Source organism: Oncorhynchus gorbuscha, unplaced genomic scaffold (assembly GCF_021184085.1).
Source record: "Oncorhynchus gorbuscha isolate QuinsamMale2020 ecotype Even-year unplaced genomic scaffold, OgorEven_v1.0 Un_scaffold_522, whole genome shotgun sequence".
Lineage (NCBI taxonomy): Eukaryota > Metazoa > Chordata > Actinopteri > Salmoniformes > Salmonidae > Oncorhynchus > Oncorhynchus gorbuscha.
The window spans coordinates 1-26,349 of NW_025745349.1; the positions used below are offsets into that span (position 1 = coordinate 1).

Below are 26,349 nucleotides of genomic sequence, written 5' to 3' on the forward strand. Positions count from 1 at the left end.
TCTACTGCTACTGTCCTACTTACTGCACCTCCCCTATACTGTACTTACTGTACCTCCCCTATACTGTACTTACTGCACCTCCCTATACTGTACTTACTGCACCTCCCTATACTGTACTTACTGCACCTCCCCTATACTGTATGTCTACTGCTACTGTCCTACTTACTGCACCTCAGTTAACCCACTGTTCCCCATCATTGTAAATAAACATTTGTTCTTAACTGACTTGCCTAATAAAACAATAAATCAAGTTCAAATATAACCCCTCTCGTCTGTAGTTTGAGCTGATTCCAGAGACTGGAGGAGGGAACAGGAGTGTCACCGTACCTTTAACAGGGTTTTGTAGTAAGTGGCGTACCAGTGTGTTCCCACATAAACTTTAACAACTTTATAAATGCTGAACGTTGCCACTGAGGCGGACCAGGGCCCTGCTGTAAAACACCCTGTAAAACACAGACAGAGAGACAGAGAGAGAGAGAGACAGAAAGAAAGACAGAGAGAGAGAGACAGAGATGGAGAGAGACAGAGATGGAGAGAGACAGAGAGAGAGAAAGAAAGAGAGAGAGAAAGAAAGACAGAGAGCGAGAGAGACAGAGAGAAAGAAAGACACAGAGAGAGACATTCACTTTATATATTATCTACCTCACTTGCTTTGGCACAATGCACACGTGTGTGTGTGTGTGTGTGTGTGTGTGTGTGTGTGTGTGTGTGTGTGTGTGTGTGTGTGTGTGTGTGTGTGTGTGTGTGTGTGTGTGTGTGTGTGTGTGTGTGTGTGTGTGTTCCTCACTGCCTCTGGTCCTGTGTAGGAACTCCCACAGTGCATCTCTGAAGGTGTGGTAGGCCTCATCCTGCCTGTCCAGGTACTCACACAACCCCGGCAGCTCACACTGCCTCTCTGTCAGCGGGACACGACTCGTCCCTAACCAGTTCCTGCAACATCCCCCAATGGGAATGACAGTTTTAGGGTCTGTTCACACTGCTCACCGCAACAACAAACAAAACACTACGTCAGAAAGGAAGCCGTTTCATTGGTTGTAAGCTGTGCAAGGTTGCAATTGAACCAATGAAAAGGCTTTTCCCAGTGTGACTGGCCCGTTATGAGGAGCATGAACATTAAATCCACGTTAGATAACGACACAACGCTGCTGTTCACCGTCTCTCCAGCAGCTACAGTCACGTCAGTCACTGAATTACATTATGATCACCACTAGAGTAGGGCCAGGAGTTTTACCGGACCACTAGAATAGGGCCAGGAGTTTTACCGACCACTGGAGTAGGGCCAGGAGTGTTACCGGACCACTGGAGTAGGGCCAGGAGTTTTACCGGACCACTAGAATAGGGCCAGGAGTTTTACCGGACCACTGGAGTAGGGCCAGGAGTGTTACCGGACCACTGGAATAGGGCCGGGAGTTTTACCGGACCTCTAGAATAGGGCCAGGAGTTTTACCGGATCACTGGAATAGGGCCAGGAGTTTTACCGGACCTCTAGAATAGGGCCAGGAGTTTTACCGGACCACTGGAATAGGGCCAGGAGTTTTAATGGACCACTGGAATAGGGCCAGGAGTTTTACCGGACCTCTAGAATAGGGCCAGGGGTTTTACCGGACCTCTAGAATAGGGCCAGGGGTTTTACCGGACCACTGGAATAGGGCCAGGAGTTTTACCGGACCTCTAGAATATGGCCAGGGGTTTTACTGGACCACTGGAATAGGGCCAGGAGTTTTACCGGACCACTGGAATAGGGCCAGGAGTTTTACCGGACCTCTAGAATAGGGCCAGGAGTTTTACCGGACCTCTAGAATAGGGCCAGGAGTTTTACCGGACCACTGGAATAGGGCCAGGAGTTTTACCGACCACTGGAATAGGGCCAGGAGTTTTACCGGACCACTGGAATAGGGCCTAGTTTCCTAGTCAGTAGGTATAGACGACTACCAGGGCCAGAGTGTTTCCTAGTCAGTAGGTATAGACAGCTTTCTCAGGGGCCCAGAGTGTTTCCTAGTCAGTAGGTATAGACAACAGGGGCCCAGAGTGTTTCCTAGTCAGTAGGTAGACGACAACAGGGGCCCCAGAGTGTTTCCTAGTCAGTAGGTATAGACGACAACAGGGGCCCAGAGTGTTTCCTAGTCAGTAGGTATAGACAACAGGGGCCCAGAGTGTTTCCTAGTCAGTAGGTATAGACTACAACAGGGGCCCAGAGTGTTTCCTAGTCAGTAGGTATAGACAACAGGGGCCCAGAGTGTTTCCTAGTCAGTAGGTATAGACGACAACAGGGGCCCCAGAATGTTTCCTAGTCAGTAGGTATAGACAACAGGGGCCCCAGAGTGTTTCCTAGTCAGTAGGTACTGACTACAACAGGGGTCCCAGAGTGTTTCCTAGTCAGTAGTTATAGACGACAACAGGGGCCCAGAGTGTTTCCTAGTCAGTAGGTATAGACGACAGGGGCCCAGAGTGTTTCCTAGTCAGTAGGTATAGACAACAGGGCCCAAGAGTGTTTCCTAGTCAGTAGGTATAGACGACAACAGGGGCCCCAGAGTGTTTCCTAGTCAGTAGGTATAGACAACAGGGGCCCCAGAGTGTTTCCTAGTCAGTAGGTATAGACGACAGGGGCCCAGAGTGTTTCCTAGTCAGGTCAGTAGATCAGGAGACTCCTGTCTCTAATCATCACTGATAATGGAGAGACTTGTTGCTCCATATCATAATGGCCTCCTGTAGGATAAATAAAGTCTATGTGAATTGGGTGGACTTACTCCACGTGCTGGAAGACCACCCCGTTGCCAGAGAGATGCAGCCTGCTGCCCTCCACGTTACTGTCCACACAGAGCTGTCCCAGAGCCGAGTCCTGGTACCTCACCAACAGGTCAAAGGTCATAATGTACAGAGGTTGAGGGGACAACTGATGCTGCTGCTGTTGTTGCTGTTGCTTCATCTGAGGGCAGCCATCTTGAGGCTGCATGATGTCATCACCAATCAATTCTGTGGTAGGAATGACACGCTGTAGTTACTATAGACCAGAGCCCTGTTCCCTATATAGTGGTACTACTATAGACCAGAGCCCTGTTCCCTATATAGTGGTACTACTATAGACCAGAGCCCTGTTCCCTATATAGTGGTACTACTATAGACCAGAGCCCTGTTCCCTATATAGTGGTACTACTATAGACCAGAGCCCTATTCCCTATATAGTGGTACTACTATAGACCAGAGCCCTATTCCCTATATAGTGCACTACTATAGACCAGAGCCCTATTCCCTATATAGTGGTACTACTATAGACCAGAGCCCTATTCCCTATATAGTGGTACTACTATAGACCAGAGCCCTGTTCCCTATATAGTGGTACTACTATAGACCAGAGCCCTATTCCCTATATAGTGGTACTACTATAGACCAGAGCCCTATTCCCTATATAGTGGTACTACTATAGACCAGAGCCCTATTCCCTATATAGTGGTACTACTATAGACCAGAGCCCTGTTCCCTATATAGTGGTACTACTATAGACCAGAGCCCTGTTCCCTATATAGTGGTACTACTATAGACCAGAGCCCTGTTCCCTATATAGTGGTACTACTATAGACCAGAGCCCTGTTCCCTATATAGTGGTACTACTATAGACCAGAGCCCTGTTCCCTATATAGTGGTACTACTATAGACCAGAGCCCTGTTCCCTATATAGTGGTACTACTATAGACCAGAGCCCTGTTCCCTATATAGTGGTACTACTATAGACCAGAGCCCTGTTCCCTATATAGTGGTACTACTATAGACCAGAGCCCTATTCCCTATATAGTACTACTATAGACCAGAGCCCTATTCCCTATATAGTGGTACTACTATAGACCAGAGCCCTATTCCCTATATAGTGGTACTACTATAGACCAGAGCCCTATTCCCTATATAGTGGTACTACTATAGACCAGAGCCCTATTCCCTATATAGTGGTACTACTATAGACCAGAGCCCTATTCCCTATATAGTGGTACTCCTATTCCTATATAGTGGTACTACTATAGACCAGAGCCCTATTCCTATATAGTGGTACTACTATAGACCAGAGCCCTATTCCCTATATAGTGGTACTACTATAGACCAGAGCCCTATTCCTATATAGTGGTACTACTATAGACCAGAGCCCTATTCCTATATAGTGGTACTACTATAGACCAGAGCCCTATTCCTATATAGTGGTACTACTATAGACCAGAGCCCTATTCCCTATATAGTGGTACTACTATAGACCAGAGCCCTATTCCCTATATAGTGGTACTACTATAGACCAGAGCCCTATTCCTATATAGTGGTACTACTTAGACCAGAGCCCTATTCCTATATAGTGGTACTACTATAGACCAGAGCCCTATTCCTATATAGTGGTACTACTATAGACCAGAGCCCTATTCCCTATATAGTGGTACTACTATAGACCAGACCTATTCCTATATAGTGGTACTACTTTAGACCAGAGCCCTATTCCTATATAGTGGTACTACTATAGACCAGAGCCCTATTCCTATATAGTGGTACTACTATAGACCAGAGCCCTATTCCTATATAGTGGTACTACTATAGACCAGAGCCCTATTCCTATATAGTGGTACTACTATAGACCAGAGCCCTATTCCTATATAGTGGTACTACTATAGACCAGAGCCCTATTCCTATATAGTGGTACTACTATAGACCAGAGCCCTATTCCCTATATAGTGGTACTACTATAGACCAGAGCCCTATTCCTATATAGTGGTACTACTACTTTAGACCAGAGCCCTATTCCTATATAGTGGTACTACTATAGACCAGAGCCCTATTCCTATATAGTGGTACTACTATAGACCAGAGCCCTATTCCTATATAGTGGTACTACTATAGACCAGAGCCCTATTCCTATATAGTGGTACTACTATAGACCAGAGCCCTATTCCTATAGTGGTACTTATAGACCAGAGCCCTATTCCTATATAGTGGTACTACTATAGACCAGAGCCCTATTCCTATATAGTGGTACTACTATAGACCAGAGCCCTATTCCTATATAGTGGTACTACTATAGACCAGAGCCCTATTCCTATATAGTGTACTACTATAGACCAGAGCCCTATTCCTATATAGTGGTACTACTTTAGACCAGAGCCCTATTCCTATATAGTGGTACTACTATAGACCAGAGCCCTATTCCTATATAGTGGTACTACTTTAGACCAGAGCCCTATTCCTATATAGTGGTACTACTATAGACCAGAGCCCTATTCCTATATAGTGGTACTACTATAGACCAGAGCCCTATTCCTATATAGTGGTACTACTTTAGACCAGAGCCCTATTCCTATATGGTGGTACTACTTTAGACCAGAGCCCTATTCCTATATAGTGGTACTACTTTAGACCAGAGCCCTATTCCTATATAGTGGTACTACTTTATAGACCAGAGCCTTTAGACCAGAGCCCTATTCCTATATGGTGGTACTACTATAGACCAGGCCCTATTCCTATATAGTGGTACTACTATAGACCAGAGCCCTATTCCTATATAGTGGTACTACTATAGACCAGAGCCCTATTCCTATATAGTGTACTACTATAGACCAGAGCCCTATTCCTATATAGTGTACTACTATAGACCAGAGCCCTATTCCTATATAGTTACTACTATAGACCAGAGCCCTATTCCTATATAGTGGCACTACTATAGACCAGAGCCCTATTCCTATATAGTGTACTACTATAGACCAGAGCCCTATTCCTATATAGTGGTACTACTATAGACCAGAGCCCTATTCCTATATAGTGGTACTACTATAGACCAGAGCCCTATTCCTATATAGTGGTACTACTATAGACCAGAGCCCTATTCCTATATGGTACTACTATAGACCAGAGCCCTATTCCCTATATAGTGGTACTACTATAGACCAGAGCCCTATTCCTATATAGTGGTACTACTATAGACCAGAGCCCTATTCCTATATAGTGGTACTACTATAGACCAGAGCCCTATTCCCTATATAGTGGTACTACTATAGACCAGAGCCCTATTCCTATATAGTGGTACTACTATAGACCAGAGCCCTATTCCTATAGTGGTACTACTATAGACCAGAGCCCTATTCCTATATAGGAGCCCTGTTCCCTATATAGTGGTACTACTATAGACCAGCGCCCTATTCCTATATAGTGGTACTACTATAGACCAGAGCCCTATTCCTATATAGTGGTACTACTATAGACCAGAGCCCTATTCCTACCGGGTCGTTTCTGTAACTCTTCCAGGAAGTCTGTCATGCCAGCGACTCCGGCCTCCTGGTTCAACCTGTCATGATCACTGAAGTCCTCTGGCAGGAAGATGTTTCCCGGTCTGAAGGTAATTAGCTGAACAGAACACAGACACATGGCTCTCATCACCTGTTAGGAGATGCTGCTGCTTCACATCCGCAGAGATACACACGGAAATACATTCAAACACGCCACACACACGCATGCACGCAAGCAAACACACTTACAGAAACACGCTTATTTTGACAGATGCATCAACGGAATCATCCTGACTAACACAATGACAGGAATCATCACAGAGATACTAGATAGGGTCCTTCCTGTAGCTACTAGAGATAATACTGGTCCTTACTGTAGCTACTAGAGATAATACTGATCCTTACTGTAGCTACTAGAGATAATACCAGAGGGTAATACTGATCCTGACTGTAGCTACTAGAGATAATACTGATCCTTACTGTAGCTACTAGAGATAATACTGGTCCTTACTGTAGCTACTAGAGATAATACTGGTCCTTACTGTAGCTACTAGAGATAATACTGGTCCTTACTGTAGCTACTAGAGATAATACCAGAGATACTAGATGGGGTCCTGGGAATCATCACAGTGAAGAGTCAGATACCAGAGATAATAGATGGGGTCCTTCCTGTAGCTACTAGAGATAATACTGGTCCTTACTGTAGCTACTAGAGATAATACTGGTCCTTACTGTAGCTACTAGAGATAATACTGGTCCTTACTGTAGCTACTAGAGATAATACTGGTCCTTACTGTAGCTACTAGAGATAATACTGGTCCTTACTGTAGCTACTAGAGATAATACTGGTCCTTACTGTAGCTACTAGAGATAATACCAGAGATACTAGATGGGGTCCTGGGAATCATCACAGTGAAGAGTCAGATACCAGAGATAATAGATGGGGTCCTTCCTGTAGCTACTAGAGATAATACTGGTCCTTACTGTAGCTACTAGAGATAATACTGGTCCTTACTGTAGCTACTAGAGATAATACCAGAGATACTAGATGGGGTCCTGGGAATCATCACAGTGAAGAGTCAGATACCAGAGATAATAGATAGGGTCCTGGGAATCATCACAGTGAAGAGTCAGATACCAGAGATAATAGATAGGGTCCTGGGAATCATCACAGTGAAGAGTCAGATACCAGAGATAATAGATAGGGCCCTGGGAATCATCACAGTGAAGAGTCAGATACCAGAGATAATAGATAGGGTCCTGGGAATCATCACAGTGAAGAGTCAGATACCAGAGATACTAGATAGCTACTAGAGATAATACTGATCCTTACTGTAGCTACTAGAGGTAATACTGATCCTTACTGTAGCTACTAGAGGTAATACTGATCCTTACTGTAGCTACTAGAGGTAATACTGATCCTTCCTGTAGCTACTAGAGATAATACCAGAGATACTAGATAGGGTCCTGGGAATCATCACAGTGAAGAGTCAGATACCAGAGATACTAGATGGGGTCCTTCCTGTAGCTACTAGAGATAATACCAGAGGGTAATACTGATCCTCACTGTAGCTACTAGAGATAATACTGTTCCTTACTGTAGCTACTAGAGATAATACTGTTCCTTACTGTAGCTACTAGAGATAATACCAGAGGGTAATACTGTTCCTTACTGTAGTTACTAGAGATAATACTGTTCCTTACTGTAGTTACTAGAGATAATACTGATCCTTACTGTAGCTACTAGAGATAATACTGTTCCTTACTGTAGCTACTAGAGATAATACTGTTCCTTACTGTAGCTACTAGAGATAATACTGTTCCTTACTGTAGTTACTAGAGATAATACCAGAGGGTAATACTGATCCTTACTGTAGCTACTAGAGATAATACTGTTCCTTACTGTAGCTACTAGAGATAATACTGTTCCTTACTGTAGTTACTAGAGATAATACTGGTCCTTACTATAGCTACTAGAGATAATACCAGAGGGTAACACTGGTCCTTACTGTAGCTACTAGAGATAATACCAGAGGGTAATACTGATCCTTACTGTAGCTACTAGAGATAATACTGATCCTTACTGTAGCTACTAGAGATAATACCAGAGGGTAATACTGATCCTTACTGTAGCTACTAGAGATAATACTGATCCTTACTGTAGCTACTAGAGATAATACTGTTCCTTACTGTAGCTACTAGAGATAATACTGTTCCTTACTGTAGCTACTAGAGATAATACTGTTCCTTACTGTAGTTACTAGAGATAATACCAGAGGGTAATACTGATCCTTACTGTAGCTACTAGAGATAATACTGTTCCTTACTGTAGCTACTAGAGATAATACTGTTCCTTACTGTAGTTACTAGAGATAATACTGTTCCTTACTGTAGTTACTAGAGATAATACTGATCCTTACTGTAGCTACTAGAGATAACACTGATCCTTACTGTAGTTACTAGAGATAATACTGATCCTTACTGTAGCTACTAGAGATAATACTGATCCTTACTGTAGCTACTAGAGATAATACCAGAGGGTAATACTGATCCTTACTGTAGCTACTAGAGATAATACCAGAGGGTAATACTGATCCTTACTGTAGCTACTAGAGATAATACCAGAGGGTAATACTGATCCTTACTGTAGCTACTAGAGATAATACTGATCCTTACTGTAGCTACTAGAGATAATACCAGAGGGTAATACTGGTCCTTACTGTAGCTACTAGAGATAATACTGATCCTTACTGTAGCTACTAGAGATAATACCAGAGGGTAATACTGGTCCTTACTGTAGCTACTAGAGATAATACCAGAGGGTAACACTGGTCCTTACTGTAGCTACTAGAGATAATACCAGAGGGTAATACTGATCCTGACTGTAGCTACTAGAGATAATACCAGAGGGTAATACTGATCCTGACTGTAGCTACTAGAGATAACACTGATCCTTACTGTAGCTACTAGAGATAATACCAGAGGGTAATACTGGTCCTTACTGTAGCTACTAGAGATAATACCAGAGGGTAACACTGGTCCTTACTGTAGCTACTAGAGATAATACCAGAGGGTAATACTGATCCTTACTGTAGCTACTAGAGATAATACTGATCCTTACTGTAGCTACTAGAGATAATACCAGAGGGTAATACTGATCCTTACTGTAGCTACTAGAGATAATACTGATCCTTACTGTAGCTACTAGAGATAATACTGTTCCTTACTGTAGCTACTAGAGATAATACTGTTCCTTACTGTAGCTACTAGAGATAATACTGTTCCTTACTGTAGTTACTAGAGATAATACCAGAGGGTAATACTGATCCTTACTGTAGCAACTAGAGATAATACTGTTCCTTACTGTAGCTACTAGAGATAATACTGTTCCTTACTGTAGTTACTAGAGATAATACTGTTCCTTACTGTAGTTACTAGAGATAATACTGGTCCTTACTGTAGCTACTAGAGATAATACCAGAGGGTAATACTGATCCTGACTGTAGCTACTAGAGATAATACCAGAGGGTAATACTGATCCTTACTGTAGCTACTAGAGATAATACCAGAGGGTAATACTGATCCTGACTGTAGCTACTAGAGATAATACCAGAGGGTAATACTGATCCTTACTGTAGCTACTAGAGATAATACTGTTCCTTACTGTAGCTACTAGAGATAATACTGTTCCTTACTGTAGCTACTAGAGATAATACCAGAGGGTAATACTGATCCTTACTGTAGCTACTAGAGATAATACTGATCCTTACTGTAGCTACTGGAGATAATACCAGAGGGTAATACTGATCCTTACTGTAGCTACTAGAGATAATACCAGAGGGTAATACTGATCCTTACTGTAGCTACTAGAGATAATACCAGAGGGTAATACTGATCCTTACTGTAGCTACTAGAGATAATACTGATCCTTACTGTATCTACTAGAGATAATACTGGTCCTTACTGTAGCTACTAGAGATAATACCAGAGGGTAATACTGATCCTTACTGTAGCTACTAGAGATAATACTGGTCCTTACTGTAGCTACTAGAGATAACACCAGAGGGTAATACTGATCCTTACTGTAGCTACTAGAGATAATACTGATCCTTACTGTATCTACTAGAGATAATACTGGTCCTTACTGTAGCTACTAGAGATAATACCAGAGGGTAATACTGATCCTTACTGTAGCTACTAGAGATAACACTGATCCTTACTGTAGCTACTAGAGATAATACCAGAGGGTAATACTGATCCTTACTGTAGCTACTAGAGATAACACTGATCCTTACTGTAGCTACTAGAGATAATACCAGAGGGTAATACTGATCCTTACTGTAGCTACTAGAGATAATACCAGAGGGTAATACTGGTCCTTCCTGTAGCTACTAGAGATAATACTGGTCCTTACTGTAGCTACTAGAGATAATACTGGTCCTTACTGTAGCTACTGGAGATAATACTGATCCTTACTGTAGCTACTAGAGATAATACCAGAGGGTAATACTGATCCTTACTGTAGCTACTAGAGATAATACTGATCCTTACTGTAGCTACTAGAGATAATACTGTTCCTTACTGTAGCTACTAGAGATAATACTGATCCTTACTGTAGCTACTAGAGATAATACCAGAGGGTAATACTGATCCTTACTGTAGCTACTAGAGATAACACTGATCCTTACTGTAGCGACTAGAGATAATACTGGTCCTTACTGTAGCTACTAGAGATAATACTGATCCTTACTGTAGCTACTAGAGATAATACCAGAGGGTAATACTGATCCTTACTGTAGCTACTAGAGATAATACCAGAGGGTAACACTGATCCTTACTGTAGCTACTAGAGATAATACTGATCCTTACTGTAGCTACTAGAGATAATACCAGAGGGTAATACTGATCCTTACTGTAGCTACTAGAGATAATAGACCAGAGGGTAATACTGGTCCTTACTGTAGCTACTAGAGATAATACCAGAGGTAACACTGATCCTTACTGTAGCTACTAGAGATAATACCAGAGGGTAACACTGATCCTTACTGTAGCTACTAGAGATAATACCAGAGGGTAACACTGATCCTTACTGTAGCTACTAGAGATAATACCAGAGGGTAACACTGATCCTTACTGTAGCTACTAGAGATAATACCAGAGGGTAACACTGATTCCTTACTGTAGCTACTAGAGATAATACCAGAGGGTAACACTGATCCTTACTGTAGCTACTAGAGATAATACCAGAGGTAACACTGTCCCTTACTGTAGCTACTAGAGATAATACCAGAGGGTAACACTGGTCCTTACTGTAGCTACTAGAGATAATACCAGAGGGTAACACTGATCCTTACTGTAGCTACTAGAGATAATACCAGAGGGTAACAGGTAACACTGGTCCTTACTGTAGCTACTAGAGATAATACCAGAGGGTAACACTGATCCTTACTGTAGCTACTAGAGATAATACCAGAGGGTAATACTGATCCTTACTGTAGCTACTAGAGATAATACCAGAGGGTAATACTGATCCTTACTGTAGCTACTAGAGATAATACTGATCCTTACTGTATCTGACTAGAGATAATACTGGTCCTTACTGTAGCTACTAGAGATAATACCTGTAGAGGGTAATACTGATCCTTACTGTAGCTACTAGAGATAATACTGATCCTTCCTGTAGCTACTAGAGATAATACCAGAGGGTAATACTGAATCCTCACTGTAGCTACTAGAGATAATACTGATCCTTACTGTATCTACTAGAGATAATACTGGTCCTTACTGTAGCTACTAGAATACTGATACCAGAGGTAATAATACTGATCCTGACTGTAGCTACTAGAGATAACACTGATCCTTACTGTAGCTACTAGAGATAATACCAGAGGGTAATACTGATCCTTACTGTAGCTACTAGAGATAACACTGATCCTTACTGTAGCTACTAGAGATAATACCAGAGGGTAATACTGATCCTTACTGTAGCTACTAGAGGTAATACTGATCCTTACTGTAGCTACTAGAGATAATACCAGAGGGTAATACTGGTCCTTCCTGTAGCTACTAGAGATAATACTGATCCTTACTGTAGCTACTAGAGATAATACCAGAGGGTAATACTGATCCTTACTGTAGCTACTAGAGATAATACTGGTCCTTACTGTAGCTACTAGAGATAATACTGGTCCTTACTGTAGCTACTAGAGATAATACTGATCCTTACTGTAGCTACTAGAGATAATACCAGAGGGTAATACTGATCCTTACTGTAGCTACTAGAGATAATACTGATCCTTACTGTAGCTACTAGAGATAATACTGTCCTTACTGTAGGAGATAATACTGATCCTTACTGTAGCTACTAGAGATAATACCACTGAGGGTAATACTGTTCCTTACTGTAGCTACTAGAGATAATACTGATCCTTACTGTAGCTACTAGAGATAATACTGGTCCTTACTGTAGCTACTAGAGATAATACTGATCCTTACTGTAGCTACTAGAGATAATACCAGAGGGTAATACTGATCCTTACTGTAGCTACTAGAGATAATACCAGAGGGTAACACTGATCCTTACTGTAGCTACTAGAGATAATACTGATCCTTACTGTAGCTACTAGAGATAATACCAGAGGGTAACACTGATCCTTACTGTAGCTACTAGAGATAATACCAGAGGGTAACACTGATCCTTACTGTAGCTACTAGAGATAATACCAGAGGGTAACACTGATCCTTACTGTAGCTACTAGAGATAATACCAGAGGGTAACACTGATCCTTACTGTAGCTACTAGAGATAATACCAGAGGGTAACACTGGTCCTTACTGTAGCTACTAGAGATAATACCACTGAGGTAACACTGATCCTTACTGTAGCTACTAGAGATAATACCAGAGGGTAACACTGGTCCTTACTAGCTACTAGAGTAGGGTAACACTGATCCTTACTGTAGCTACTAGAGATAATACCAGAGGGTAACACTGATCCTTACTGTAGCTACTAGAGATAATACCAGAGGGTAACACTGGTCCTTACTGTAGCTACTAGAGATAATACTGATCCTTACTGTAGCTACTAGAGATAATACCAGAGGGTAACACTGGTCCTTACTGTAGCTACTAGAGATAATACCAGAGGGTAACACTGGTCCTTACTGTAGCTACTAGAGATAATACTGATCCTTACTGTAGCTACTAGAGATAATACCAGAGGGTAACACTGGTCCTTACTGTAGCTACTTGTGAAGGCATAAGGCCACTGGAGTGGGAAACAGTAACTGAAGCTTTGAGAGGTAGGTTTGTTGGGAGTTCCTATTGAGTTGATTGGTGTTTGGTTGTAATGGGAATAGAGGCTACGTTAAGATCTCTGTATATGTTGTAAATGACTTGAGCGATATGAGCCTGAAGAGAGAAACTTGTGTTTACGGTCTATGAATGTGTGTTTTTGGTTATAATGAGGGTGTAAGAAGGGTGACTCTCTGAGGTCATTAAAGATCCCATGGCTCTTATCGTAGAGTAGGGTGTTAACCCCGGTGTCCTGGCTCTCTGAGGTCATTAAAGATCCCATGGCTCTTATCGTAAGAGTAGGGGTGTTAACCCCGGTGTCCTGGCTCTCTGAGGTCATTAAAGATCCCATGGCTCTTATCGTAAGAGTAGGGGTGTTAACCCGGTGTCCTGGCTAAATTCCCAATCTGGCCCTCAAACCATCATGGTCACCTAATAATCCCCAGTTTACAATTGTCTCATTCATCCCTCCTCCTCTCCTGTAACTATTCCCCAGGTCGTTGCTGCAAATGAGAACATGTTCTCAGTCAACTTACCTGGTAGAATAACAGATACATAAATCATAAATAAAAGATACTTCTAGGAGTTTTCTCGATTTTGAATTTTAGTTTGATGTTGATTTCTTTGTTGGATATTTTTTTCTTTATTTAACGAGGCAAGTCAGTTAAGACAGTAACTGGTCTAGGAACAGTGGGGTTAACTGCCTTGTTCAGGGGAACAGTGGGTTAACTGGTCTAGGAACAGTGGGTTAACTGGTCTAGGAACAGTGGGGTTAACTGCCTTGTTCACTGGGGAACAGTGGGTTAACTGGTCTAGGAACAGTGGGTTAACTGGTCTAGGAACAGTGGGTTAACTGCCTTGTTCAGGGGAACAGTGGGTTAACTGGTCTAGGAACAGTGGGTTAACTGGTCTAGGAACAGTGGGTTAACTGCCTTGTTAGGGAACAGTGGGTTAACTGGTCTAGGAACAGTGGGTTAACTGGTCTAGGAACAGTGGGTTAACTGGTCTAGGAACAGTGGGTTAACTGGTCTAGGAACAGTGGGTTAACTGGTCTAGGAACAGTGGGTTAACTGGTCTAGGAACAGTGGGTTAACTGGTCTAGGAACAGTGGGTTAACTGGTCTAGGAACAATGGGTTAACTGGTCTAGGAACAGTGGGTTAACTGGTCTAGGAACAGTGGGGTTAACTGGTCTAGGAACAGTGGGTTAACTGGTCTAGGAACAGTGGGTTAACTGGTCTAGGAACAGTGGGTTAACTGGTCTAGGAACAGTGGGTTAACTGGTCTAGGAACAGTGGGTTAACTGGTCTAGGAACAGTGGGTTAACTGGTCTAGGAACAGTGGGTTAACTGGTTCAGGGGGAACAGTGGGTTAACTGGTCTAGGAACAGTGGGTTAACTGGTCTATGGGGTGGAACAGTGGGTTAACTAGCTGGCCCAGAACAGTGGGTTAACTGCCTTGTTCAGGGCAGAATTAAAGACTTTGTATCTTGTCAGCTCGGGATTCAGAACTTGCAACCTTTTGGAGCTGGAGTTTGGAAGCAGACACCAGAACATCCGGTATGGGGTGGAACAAGGTTGAGAAGACTAGCTGCCCAGAACAGAGTGTGATGTAGATGAGTCCTCGACATAGCCTATGGTCCCTAGGCCAAATAATTAAATGAAACTTACCTATGAATCTGAAGAGGAGCTGTCACACTCGATGACCTGAGTACACCAGGTGGGGGGCCTACCTGAGGACACACAGCCACAGCAGGTTGTGAGGCGTCACCAGGCGGGGTACAGGCGGACCGCTCCATGGGAACGAAGCAGTACCGCACCTGACCGTCACCGTCGACCAGATGGAGTCCCCACCAGACCCAGGGGTACCTGAGGACACGTCATGAACTACACAACAACACAGTGACATCAGGGCCTACCTGAGGACACTGGGCTGGCTATGGGGGCCTACCTGAGGACACTAGGCTGGCTATGGGGGTCTACCTGAGGACACTAGGCTGGCTATGGGGGCCTACCTGAGGACACTGGGCTGGCTATGGGGGCCTACCTGAGGACACTAGGCTGGCTATGGGGGCCTACCTGAGGACACTGGGCTGGCTATGGAGGGCCTACCTGAGTACATTGGGCTGGCTATGGGGGGCCTACCTGAGGACACTGGGCTAGCTATGGGGGGCCTACCTGAGGACACTGGGCTGGATATGGGGGCCTACCTGAGGACACTGGGCTGGCTATGGGGGGCCTACCTGAGGAAACTGGGCTGGCTATGGGGGGCCTACCTGAGGACACTGGGCTGGACTATGGGGGCCTACCTGAGGACACTGGGCTGACTATGGGGGGCCTACCTGAGGACACTGGGCTGACTATGGGGGGCCTACCTGAGGACACTGGGCTGGCTATGGGGGGCCTACCTGAGGACACTGGGCTGGCTATGGGGGGCCTACCTGAGGACACTGGGCTGGCTATGGGGGGCCTACCTGAGGACACTGGGCTGACTATGGGGGGCCTACCTGAGGACACTGGGCTGACTATGGGGGGCCTACCTGAGGACACTGGGCTGACTATGGGGGGCCTACCTGAGGACACTGGGCTGGCTATGGGGGGCCTACCTGAGGACACTGGGCTGGCTATGGGGGCCTACCTGAGGACACTGGGCTGGCTATGGGGGCCTACCTGAGGACACTGGGCTGACTATGGGGGCCTACCTGAGGACACTGGGCTGACTATGGGGGCCTACCTGAGGACACTGGGCTGACCATGGGGGGCCTACCTGAGGACACTGGGCTGGCTATGGGGGGCCTACCTGAGGACACTGGGCTGACTATGGGGGGCCTACCTGAGGACACTGGGCTGACTATGGGGGGCCTACCTGAGGACACTGGGCTGACTATGGGGGCCTACCTGAGGACACTGGGCTGACTATGGGGGGCCTACCTGAGGACACTGGGCTGACTATGGGGGCCTACCTGAGGACACTGGGCTGACTATGGGGGGCCTACCTGAGGACACTGGGCTGACTATGGGGGGCCTACCTGAGGACACTGGGCTGACTATGGGGGGCCTACCTGAGGACACTGGGCTGGCTATGGGGGGCCTACCTGAGGACACTGGGCTGACTATGGGGGCCTACCTGAGGACATTGGGCTGACTATGGGGGGCCTACCTGAGGACACTGGGCTGGCTATGGGGGGCCTACCTGAGGACACTGGGCTGGCTATGGGGGGCCTACCTGAGGACACTGGGCTGACTATGGGGGGCCTACCTGAGGACACTGGGCTGGCTATGGGGGCCTACCTGAGGACACTGGGCTGACTATGGGGGGCCTACCTGAGGACACTGGGCTGGCTATGGGGGGCCTACCTGAGGACACTGGGCTGGCTATGGGGGCCTACCTGAGGACACTGGGCTGACTATGGGGGGCCTACCTGAGGACACTGGGCTGACTATGGGGGGCCTACCTGAGGACACTGGGCTGGCTATGGGGGCCTACCTGAGGACACTGGGCTGGCTATGGGGGGCCTACCTGAGGACACTGGGCTGACTATGGGGGCCTACCTGAGGACACTGGGCTGACTATGGGGGGCCTACCTGAGGACACTGGGCTGATATGGGGGCCTACCTGAGGACTGAGGACACTGGGCTGACTATGGGTTCAGGTTCTCTGGTGTTACAGATTCTGGTCTTCCAGTAGTTCAGGGTGGCTCTCTCAGTCACCTGCAGGTCTACTGGCGGTCTCGCAGGAAATGCTTCCCTGACTGGAGGTTCTCTAAGGCCTAGTGGGAAATTAATCCGAGGACATAAATCATGAGCCCACTTTATATCAAACCAAATGTCATTTGTTACATATAGTTTACAGCACCGGGTATAAAAGGTGCAGTGAAATGCTTAGATCTGCCTCCCTCAACATTACAGTATCAATATCAATAATAATCAACGTTTTAATAAAAAAATAACAAGTAATTAGAGGAAGTTAGTATGCATAGTAATATAACTGATATGTACACACTAGATATCAATTATGATAGTGTAAACATTAAATATTTTCGGTATAAATTAACTTATTCTTAAACACTTGTCCAAGTATATTTTTTATGTTAGACTCAATGATGTAGTACAAGATCTTTCCCGACCAATCACATCAGCCCTCTTCAAATCCAATCTTTTTCAGAGCTAAACTGATTGGTCAAAAGACCAATTATTGAGAAAAAAAAGATCAGAATTGGGCTGCTTGTCTAAATGCAGCCTTATTGTTTTGATTTCGTTTTTTCTTAAACCTTGATTGAATGTTATTGTGAAACAGTAGACTGTTTGCGTTACTTTACCATATTAGGTAGACTAATAACCATGTCTTTAACTTTGCAAACAGGCAAAAAGGGTTGATCGGTTAATTGATTTTACCTGTAGCAGTGACGTTAGACGTAAACCTGCGGTAAGCTCATATAAAATATTTAATTCTGACACACATGATGTAGCTAGTTTCCCGTTTGTAGATAATAATGTACATGTCTGAATGTGCATCCGTCTCTGTCGATAAACCACCGTGGTTTCTGACCGGAAGTCGTCTCTTTGAAAAGCAACGAGTCCTGAAGGTGAGAAAGTCGGTTGAACCGGATGGAAAAAAAACAACCACCAACGTTGAAGGAACAAAATTGATTGTCCTGTTCGGTTGCCATTTTTTTTGGCGTTATAGTAGCTTACTTTAACAAAACAAATAAACTTTACCCAAAAGCCAGGTAAAGAAACAGAAAGTGAATTAGTTATAAACCTCGCAGCAACTACCGTCTCCACTTCACTTTGCCCGTTGCTAACACCTGGCTAGCTATCAAAAATCACCCCCAATTCATTATTCATCAGCTACCTTCTTCTTAATCAAACTTTTATAGTAGCCTATTTTAGAAAATTATTTTAAAAATATATATATTTAAATGCACTACTGTTTCAAAATATAGGGCCTGGCTATTGCGAAGAAAGTCTATTTTTGTCTCCGTTTTGACAGCTGGCCTCAAGGAGCCGTTTTAATATGTGGGCCGTGACGTCACTGAAACGTCCTCTCAGCGTCAGTGACGTCACTGAAACGTCCTCTCTGCGTCAGTGACGTCAGAATTAAACGCCCGCTGGAGGAGAAACCGAGTAGCTTCCGGAGGGTCAAAAAAACATCGCTTTATTATCATCATCTAATTACACAAATGACAATACAGAAAAGTGTATTATGATATACTAACGTTATCTTTCTTTAGAAGTGTTTTTTTGTTGAGTGCATATAAAAAGCATGTATATTACAAATACATTTTCAATGTAATTTCACAGTATGCCAAACAGCCTACAACAGTTTACAGAGAAGGCTCGAGTCATTAGAACGCAGTACAATCTTGGCAAAGGCTTGAATTGATGTTCAATGTTGAACTCATTAGATTAGTCTGCTGGCTGGATTCTCTGGACTCTGGACTCCGTTTGTTCTGTTATGTGTTCATTTAGATGTCCCAACAGAGAGTTATTATTGGACACCAAAGACCTGTGGAAAATACATAAATACAACAAACTAAAAAACATATTTGGAGGGTGACAAAAAGCTGAGTCTTGGCACAGACTTTTGACAGACAGAATGTTGAGTTAATTGTTTGTGTGTGTGTGTGTGTATTGACCTGTGATTGCCCTGTAGAAGCACAATGGTCTGCTCCAGTTGTCTCAGGTGTGTCTCCTGCTCTCGCAGAGCAAGCACCTGTCTCTGTAGACACCTGTCCCAATGCCTGCCACCTACACACACACACACACACACACACACACACACACACACACACACACACACACACACACACACACACACACACACACACACACACACACACACACACACACACACACACACACACACACACACACACACACACACACACACAGAGAGAGCAGAGAAGAGAGAGATTTGTCCACACCATCCAAAAGACACAGAAATGGAGACACACTGTGCCATAGACAAGGCAACTCACAGTTGGCCTCTGCAGTGGTAGAGGAGTCCTGCTTTAGGCTGGTTAGTCTCAAGTTGTAGTTTTCTTTCAGAGCCTCGACAAGCCTTTTCTTCAGGGATTCCTGCAACACAGACAAATAGAGACACAGAGAGGCGAATCATTAATTCCAATATAGATGAATTTTCACTTATTCATGTGTTGATGTCAATGGGAGATTAAGTGGAAGTTAGGGTTTGCCCCTGAGAGAAGATCATTTAGGTCGGGATTTAACCTAAACAAATTCAGATTCTGGTGACAAATTATTGTAGTGCACTATATTGGTCCAAAGTAGTGCACTATATTGGTTCAAAGTAGTGCACTATATTGGTCCAAAGTAGTGCACTATATTGGTCCTAAGTAGTGCACTATATTGATCCTAAGTAGTGCACTATATTGGTCCAAAGTAGTGCACTATATTGGTCCTAAGTAGTGCACTATATTGGTCCTAAGTAGTGCACTATATTGGTCCAAAGTAGTGCACTATATTGGTTCAAAGTAGTGCACTATATTGGTCCAAAGTAGTGCACTATATTGGTCCAAAGTAGTGCACTATATTGGTTCAAAGTAGTGCACTATATTGGTCCAAAGTAGTGCACTATATTGGTTCAAAGTAGTGCACTATATTGGTCCAAAGTAGTGCCATATATTCAGTAGGGAATAGTGTGCCATTTGGAACACATTCCTAGTGTTGTTGAGGTACTAACCAGCTGCTGATGAGGTACTAACCAGCTGCTGATGAGGTACTAACCAGCTGCTGTTGAGGTACTAACCAGCTGCTGTTGTGGTACTAACCAGCTGCTGTTGAGGTACTAACCAGCTGCTGATGAGGTACTAACCAGCTGCTGTTGTGGTACTAACCAGCTGCTGTTGAGGTACTAACCAGCTGCTGTTGAGGTACTAACCAGCTGCTGTTGAGGTACTAACCAGCTGCTGTTGAGGTACTAACCAGCTGCTGATGAGGTACTAACCAGCTGCTGTTGTGGTACTAACCAGCTGCTGATGAGGTACTAACCAGCTGCTGTTGAGGTACTAACCAGCTGCTGTTGAGGTACTAACCAGCTGCTGATGAGGTACTAACCAGCTGCTGTTGAGGTACTAACCAGCTGCTGTTGAGGTACTAACCAGCTGCTGTTGAGAGGTACTAACCAGCTGCTGTTGAGGTACTAACCAGCTGCTGTTGAGGTACTAACCAGCTGCTGTTGAGGTACTAACCAGCTGCTGTTGAGGTACTAACCAGCTGCTGTTGAGGTACTAATCAGCTGCTGATGAGGTACTAACCAGCTGCTGATGAGGTACTAACCAGCTGCTGTTGAGGTACTAACCAGCTGTTGTTGAGGTACTAACCAGCTGCTGTTGAGGTACTAACCAGCTGCTGTTGAGGTACTAACCAGCTGCTGATGAGGTACTAACCAGCTGCTGTTGAGGTACTAACCAGCTGCTGTTGAGGTACTAACCAGCTGCTGTTGAGGTACTAACCAGCTGCTGTTGAGGTACTAACCAGCTGCTGATGAGGTACTAACCAGCTGCTGTTGAGGTACTAACCATCTGTTGAGGTACTAACCAGCTGCTGTTGAGGTACTAACCAGCTGCTGTTGAGGTACTAATCAGCTGCTGTTGAGGTACTAACCAGCTGCTGTTGAGGTACTAACCATCTGTTGAGGTACTAACCAGCTGCTGTTGAGGTACTAACCAGCTGCTGTTGAGGTACTAACCAGCTGCTGTTGAGGTACTAACCAGCTGCTGTTGAGGTACTAACCAGCTGTTGAGGTACTAACCAGCTGCTGTTGAGGTACTAACCAGCTGCTGTTGAGGTACTAACCAGCTGCTGTTGGGGTACTAACCAGCTGCTGTTGAGGTACTAACCAGCTGCTGTTGAGGTACTAACCAGCTGCTGTTGAGGTACTAACCAGCTGCTGTTGAGGTACTAACCAGCTGCTGTTGAGGTACTAACCAGCTGCTGTTGGGGTACTAACCAGCTGCTGTTGAGGTACTAACCAGCTGCTGTTGAGGTACTAACCAGCTGCTGTTGAGGTACTAACCAGCTGTTGAGGTACTAACCAGCTGCTGTTGAGGTACTAACCAGCTGTTGAGGTACTAACCAACTGCTGTTGTGTGAAGGACAGCTTCCTCTTCAGGAGAGCTATCTCACTGCACTGTGGAGTCACATCAACATGACTCTCACTCTGTTCTTGTCCTCCTCTGTTCTGTCCTTCTCTCTTTTCTTCTGTCTCTGTCAGACAGGAAGTAGCAGGAGGTGATCCCAGGGCAGAGAGCAGGTCGTAGGCCTGGCCTGGAGAGGAGACAGAAGACAGGAAGGTACACGGTGTGAGAACGGTATCTAGGAAGTTTCTTGTTATCGTTACAATGGCAAGCAAAGGACTAGCTAATGTATTAGTCTGAGGAAAATATGTTAGAATGGTTACATCTAGAATGGTTATATATATACTTTTATTTCACCTTTATTTCACCAAGTAGGCAAGTTGAGAACAAACATACAGTCAATAATACAGTAGAATAATAAGTATTTTTACAATGTGAGCAAATGAGGTGAGATAAGGGAGGTAAAGGCAAAAAAAAGCCACGGTGGCAAAGTAAATACAATATAGCAAGTAAAACACTGGAATGGTAGATTTGCAGTGGAAGAATGTGCAAAGTAGAGATAGAAATAATGGGGTGCAAAGGAGCAAAATAAATAAATACAGTAGGGGAAGAGGTAGTTGTTTGGGCTAAATTATAGGTGGGCTATGTACAGGTGCAGTAATCTGTGAGCTGCTCTGACAGCTGGTGCTTAAAGCTAGTGAGGGAGATGAGTGTTTCCAGTTTCAGAGATTTTTGTAGTTCGTTCCAGTCATTGGCAGCAGAGAACTGGAAGGAGAGGCGGCCAAAGGAGGAATGTATAAACAGTGGAGAGAACAAGTATTTGATACACTGCCGGTTTTGCAGGTTTTCCTACTTACAAAGCATGTAGAGGTCTGTAATTTTTCTCCCCACTGTATATATATATCTAGAATGGTTAAAAACCCAGGTCTAAAACATCTGTTTGTGTGAGTGATGATGACGACACATAAATGCATCTCCGTGGTCAGTAGTAAGTGCAGTACATATGGAACAGGGTACTATTTGGGATGTAGCGTAGTGACTGATTGTGTACCCAGGAAGCTGGGGTTAAGGTGGAGGGAGCGTGTGCCAGCCCAGTGCTGATCCACCAGGTTCAGGAGTCCTCTCAGGGAGGAGGAGAGCTCTGCCACCCCAGGCTGAGGTGATGGAGTCCTGGGCACAGAGAGGTGGTCACTAAGCCCTAGTCTGGAGATCTGGAAAAATACAATGATTAAAGAAAGGCCTTATCATTCGAGTGAAAACAGAAGTTTGTCCAAAAAAAATGGTGTCATGATATCCTTGTTTCTAGAACAATAAGATCAGGTAAATGTTTCTAACACTGTAATCTCACCTCACTTAAAAAGTGATCTTTCTACATTATATTTGGTCTCTTAGACCTCGACCGAGCACTTGGCCCAAAAGTGTCTGTGTGCTCTGCTGTGTTGTGAGAGGCAGTGCATTGAGATTAGCCCCAAAGTATCTGTGTGCTCTACTGTGTTGTGAGAGGCAGTGCATTGAGATTAGCCCCAAAGTGTCTGTGTGCTCTACTGTGTTGTGAGAGGCAGTGCATTGAGATTAGCCCCAAAGTGTCTGTGTGCTCTACTGTGTTGTGAGAGGCAGTGCATTGAGATTAGCCCCAAAGTGTCTGTGTGCTCTGCTGTGTTGTGAGAGGCAGTGCATTGAGATTAGCCCCAAAGTGTCTGTGTGCTCTACTGTGCTGTGAGAGACAGTGCATTGAGATGGTGTTCCCACTCCTCTCACATTACTGATGCTCCCTCCCAAATGGCACCCTATTCCATTTATAGTGCATTAACCCCATAGGACCCTGGTGAAAAGTAGTGCACACTATATAGGGAATAGGGTGCCAATTTGGACTCAACCCTCCTTCCAGAACCCTTTAAGTAACAGATCCTCACCCTCAGTACCGCCAAGTTCAATGTCCCTGCCAATCACACAGTAACCCACCAAATATTTTCACAGATAATTACTCTTCTTGGTTCTGAACAGATAAGAGAGATCTCAAAAGCCAGTGTTGTCTTACCCCCCGCACATCCCTCAATGAAATGAGCTTCTCAAATGAATGTCGTCGTCCCCCCCCCCCCCCAAGGCAGTAAGACTTCATAGCGTTTGTGGAGATTACTCCCCAGAGGGGGTTGGCTTGGGATGTGATAAATACTGTGAAACACACGTAGACTTTACATGTCGGACCACAGACCATAGCCTCCTGTCATTAGCATTAAGGACCACAGCCTCCTGTCATTAGCATTAAGGACCACAGCCTCCTGTCATTAGCATTAAGGACCACAGCCTCCTGTCATTAGCATTAAGGACCACAGCATCCTGTCATTAGCATTAAGGACCACAGCCTCCTGGCATTAGCATTAAGGACCACAGCCTCCTGTCATTAGCATTAAGGACCACAGCCTCCTGTCATTAGCATTAAGGACCACAGCCTCCTGTCATTAGCATTAAGAACCACAGCCTCCTGTCATTAGCATTAAGGACCACAGCCTCCTGTCATTAGCATTAAGGACCACAGCCAGCCTCCTGTCATTAGCATTAAGGACCACAGCCTCCTGTCATTAGCATTAAGGACCACAGCCTCCTGTCATTAGTATTAAGGACCACAGCCTCCTGTCATTAGCATTAAGGACCACAGCATCCTGTCATTAGCATTAAGGACCACAGCCTCCTGTCATTAGCATTAAGGACCACAGCCTCCTGTCATTAGCATTAAGGACCACAGCCTCCTGTCATTAGTATTAAGGACCACAGCCTCCTGTCATTAGTATTAAGGACCACAGCCTCCTGTCATTAGCATTAAGGACCACAGCCTCCTGTCATTAGTATTAAGGACCACAGCCTCCTGTCATTAGCATTAAGGACCACAGCCTCCTGTCATTAGCATTAAGGACCACAGCCTCCTGGCATTAGCATTAAGGACCACAGCCTCCTGTCATTAGCATTAAGGACCACAGCCTCCTGTCATTAGCATTAAGGACCACAGCCTCCTGTCATTAGCATTAAGGACCACATCCTCCTGTCATCAGCATTAAGGACCACAGCCTCCTGTCATTAGCATTAAGGACCACAGCCTCCTGTCATTAGCATTAAGGACCACAGCCTCCTGTCATTAGCATTAAGGACCACAGCCTCCTGTCATTAGCATTAAGGACCACAGCCTCCTGTCATTAGCATTAAGGACCACAGCCTCCTGTCATTAGCATTAAGGACCACAGCCTCCTGTCATTAGCATTAAGGACCACAGCCTCCTGTCATTAGCATTAAGGACCACAGCCTCCTGTCATTAGCATTAAGGACCACAGCCTCCTGTCATTAGCATTAAGGACCACAGCCTCCTGTCATTAGCATTAAGGACCACAGCCTCCTGTCATTAGCATCAAGGTGTGTAAAACCTCATGTCTGGCCACAGACCACAGCTTTCTGCCATTAGCATCAAGGTGTGTAAAACCTCATGCTACATCAAAGGTGCCATGGAATGACTCTGTATCATGGAATAATTGGGTCGTTGCTATTCTAGTGTTATTGATGCAGACAGCTGCATCAATAACAGCTGTCGACTGGTCACATTGATCTGTGACACCACAACATTGATCTGTGACCCCACAACATTGATCTGTGACCCCACAACGTTGATCTGTGACCCCACAACGTTGATCTGTGACCCCACAACGTTGATCTGTGACCCCACAACGTTGATCTGTGACCCCACAACATTGATCTGTGACCCCACAACATTCATCTGTGACGACACTTCTGTATTCACACTGTAGGCTACTTATGATGTGTGTGTTAATATTTAAATAAATAAATATCAGTCATTTTTGTTGTTTAATTTATTTAACCTTTTATTTAACCAGGAAGTGCTCATTCGAGATTAGATGGGTTTTTTTTTCCAGGAGCGTTCTGGATTAAGTTGGCGCGTGTTTTCTATCCGCTATAAATTGTTCGGGGTTTGGAGCGTGTGTTGACTAACTTAGTCCTGTTGTCTCCGGACTGAAGCAGATCAAACTAAATCAAACTAGAATCAAACTAGAATCAAACTAAATAAAACTAGAATCAAACTAGAATCAAACTAAATCAAACTAGAATCAAACTAAATAAAACTAGAATCAAACTAGAATCAAACTAAATCAAACTAGAATCAAACTAAATCAAACTAGAATCAAACTAAATCAAACTAGAATCAAACTAGAATCAAACTAGAATCAAACTAAATCAAACTAAATCAAACTAGAATCAAACTAGAATCAAACTAGAATCAAACTAAATCCAACTAGAATCAAACTAGAATCAAACTAGAATCAAACTAAATCAAACTAGAATCAAACTAAATCAAACTAAATCAAACTAAATCAAACTAGAATCAAACTAGAATCAAACTAGAATCAAACTAAATCCAACTAGAATCCAACTAGAATCAAACTAAATCAAACTAGAATCAAACTAAATCAAACTAGAATCAAACTAGAATCAAATTAGAATCAAACTAAATCAAACTAGAATCTACAATATACATGTACGTGTTGACCTGTGTTGTGTTGATGGAGTTGAATCTGGTGTCTGTCTGCAGGTCTGACCCTGGGGGAGGTGGGCTGTAAAGACTGGAGTAGAGACCGGACCGGGCAGTCTGCCCAGTGTAGTCTACCGGACCAGAGGGAGAGTAGAGACCTGAGTAGAGACCGGACCGGGCAG

At 44.3% G+C, this 26,349-nt stretch overlaps 2 protein-coding genes across 2 annotated transcripts in view; both read right to left on the reverse strand.

Annotated features, from left to right (window-relative positions):
- Positions 1-787: 787 nt before the first annotated feature.
- Positions 788-15,659, reverse strand: LOC124018451 (BTB/POZ domain-containing protein KCTD19-like; the record flags this gene model as incomplete). The annotated part of the gene is made up of 5 exons (XM_046333773.1): positions 15,650-15,659; positions 15,271-15,406; positions 6,243-6,352; positions 2,748-2,973; positions 788-930 (listed from the first exon to the last, which is right to left on the reverse strand). Coding segments are annotated over exons 1-5 (625 nt in total), but the record flags the coding sequence as incomplete, so codon positions are not given.
- Positions 15,660-18,681: 3,022 nt separating this feature from the next.
- LOC124018448 (histone-lysine N-methyltransferase 2D-like) overlaps positions 18,682-26,349 on the reverse strand; it is a 32,083-nt gene continuing 24,415 nt past the window's right edge. The window contains exons 6-10 of the mRNA XM_046333768.1: positions 22,688-22,847; positions 21,636-21,826; positions 19,519-19,618; positions 19,177-19,288; positions 18,682-19,046 (exon numbers count right to left, since the gene is read on the reverse strand). Coding sequence (XP_046189724.1) covers positions 18,947-19,046; positions 19,177-19,288; positions 19,519-19,618; positions 21,636-21,826; positions 22,688-22,847 — 663 coding nt within the window. The 3' untranslated portion in view covers positions 18,682-18,946. The remainder of the gene's footprint in view (positions 19,047-19,176; positions 19,289-19,518; positions 19,619-21,635; positions 21,827-22,687; positions 22,848-26,349) is intronic.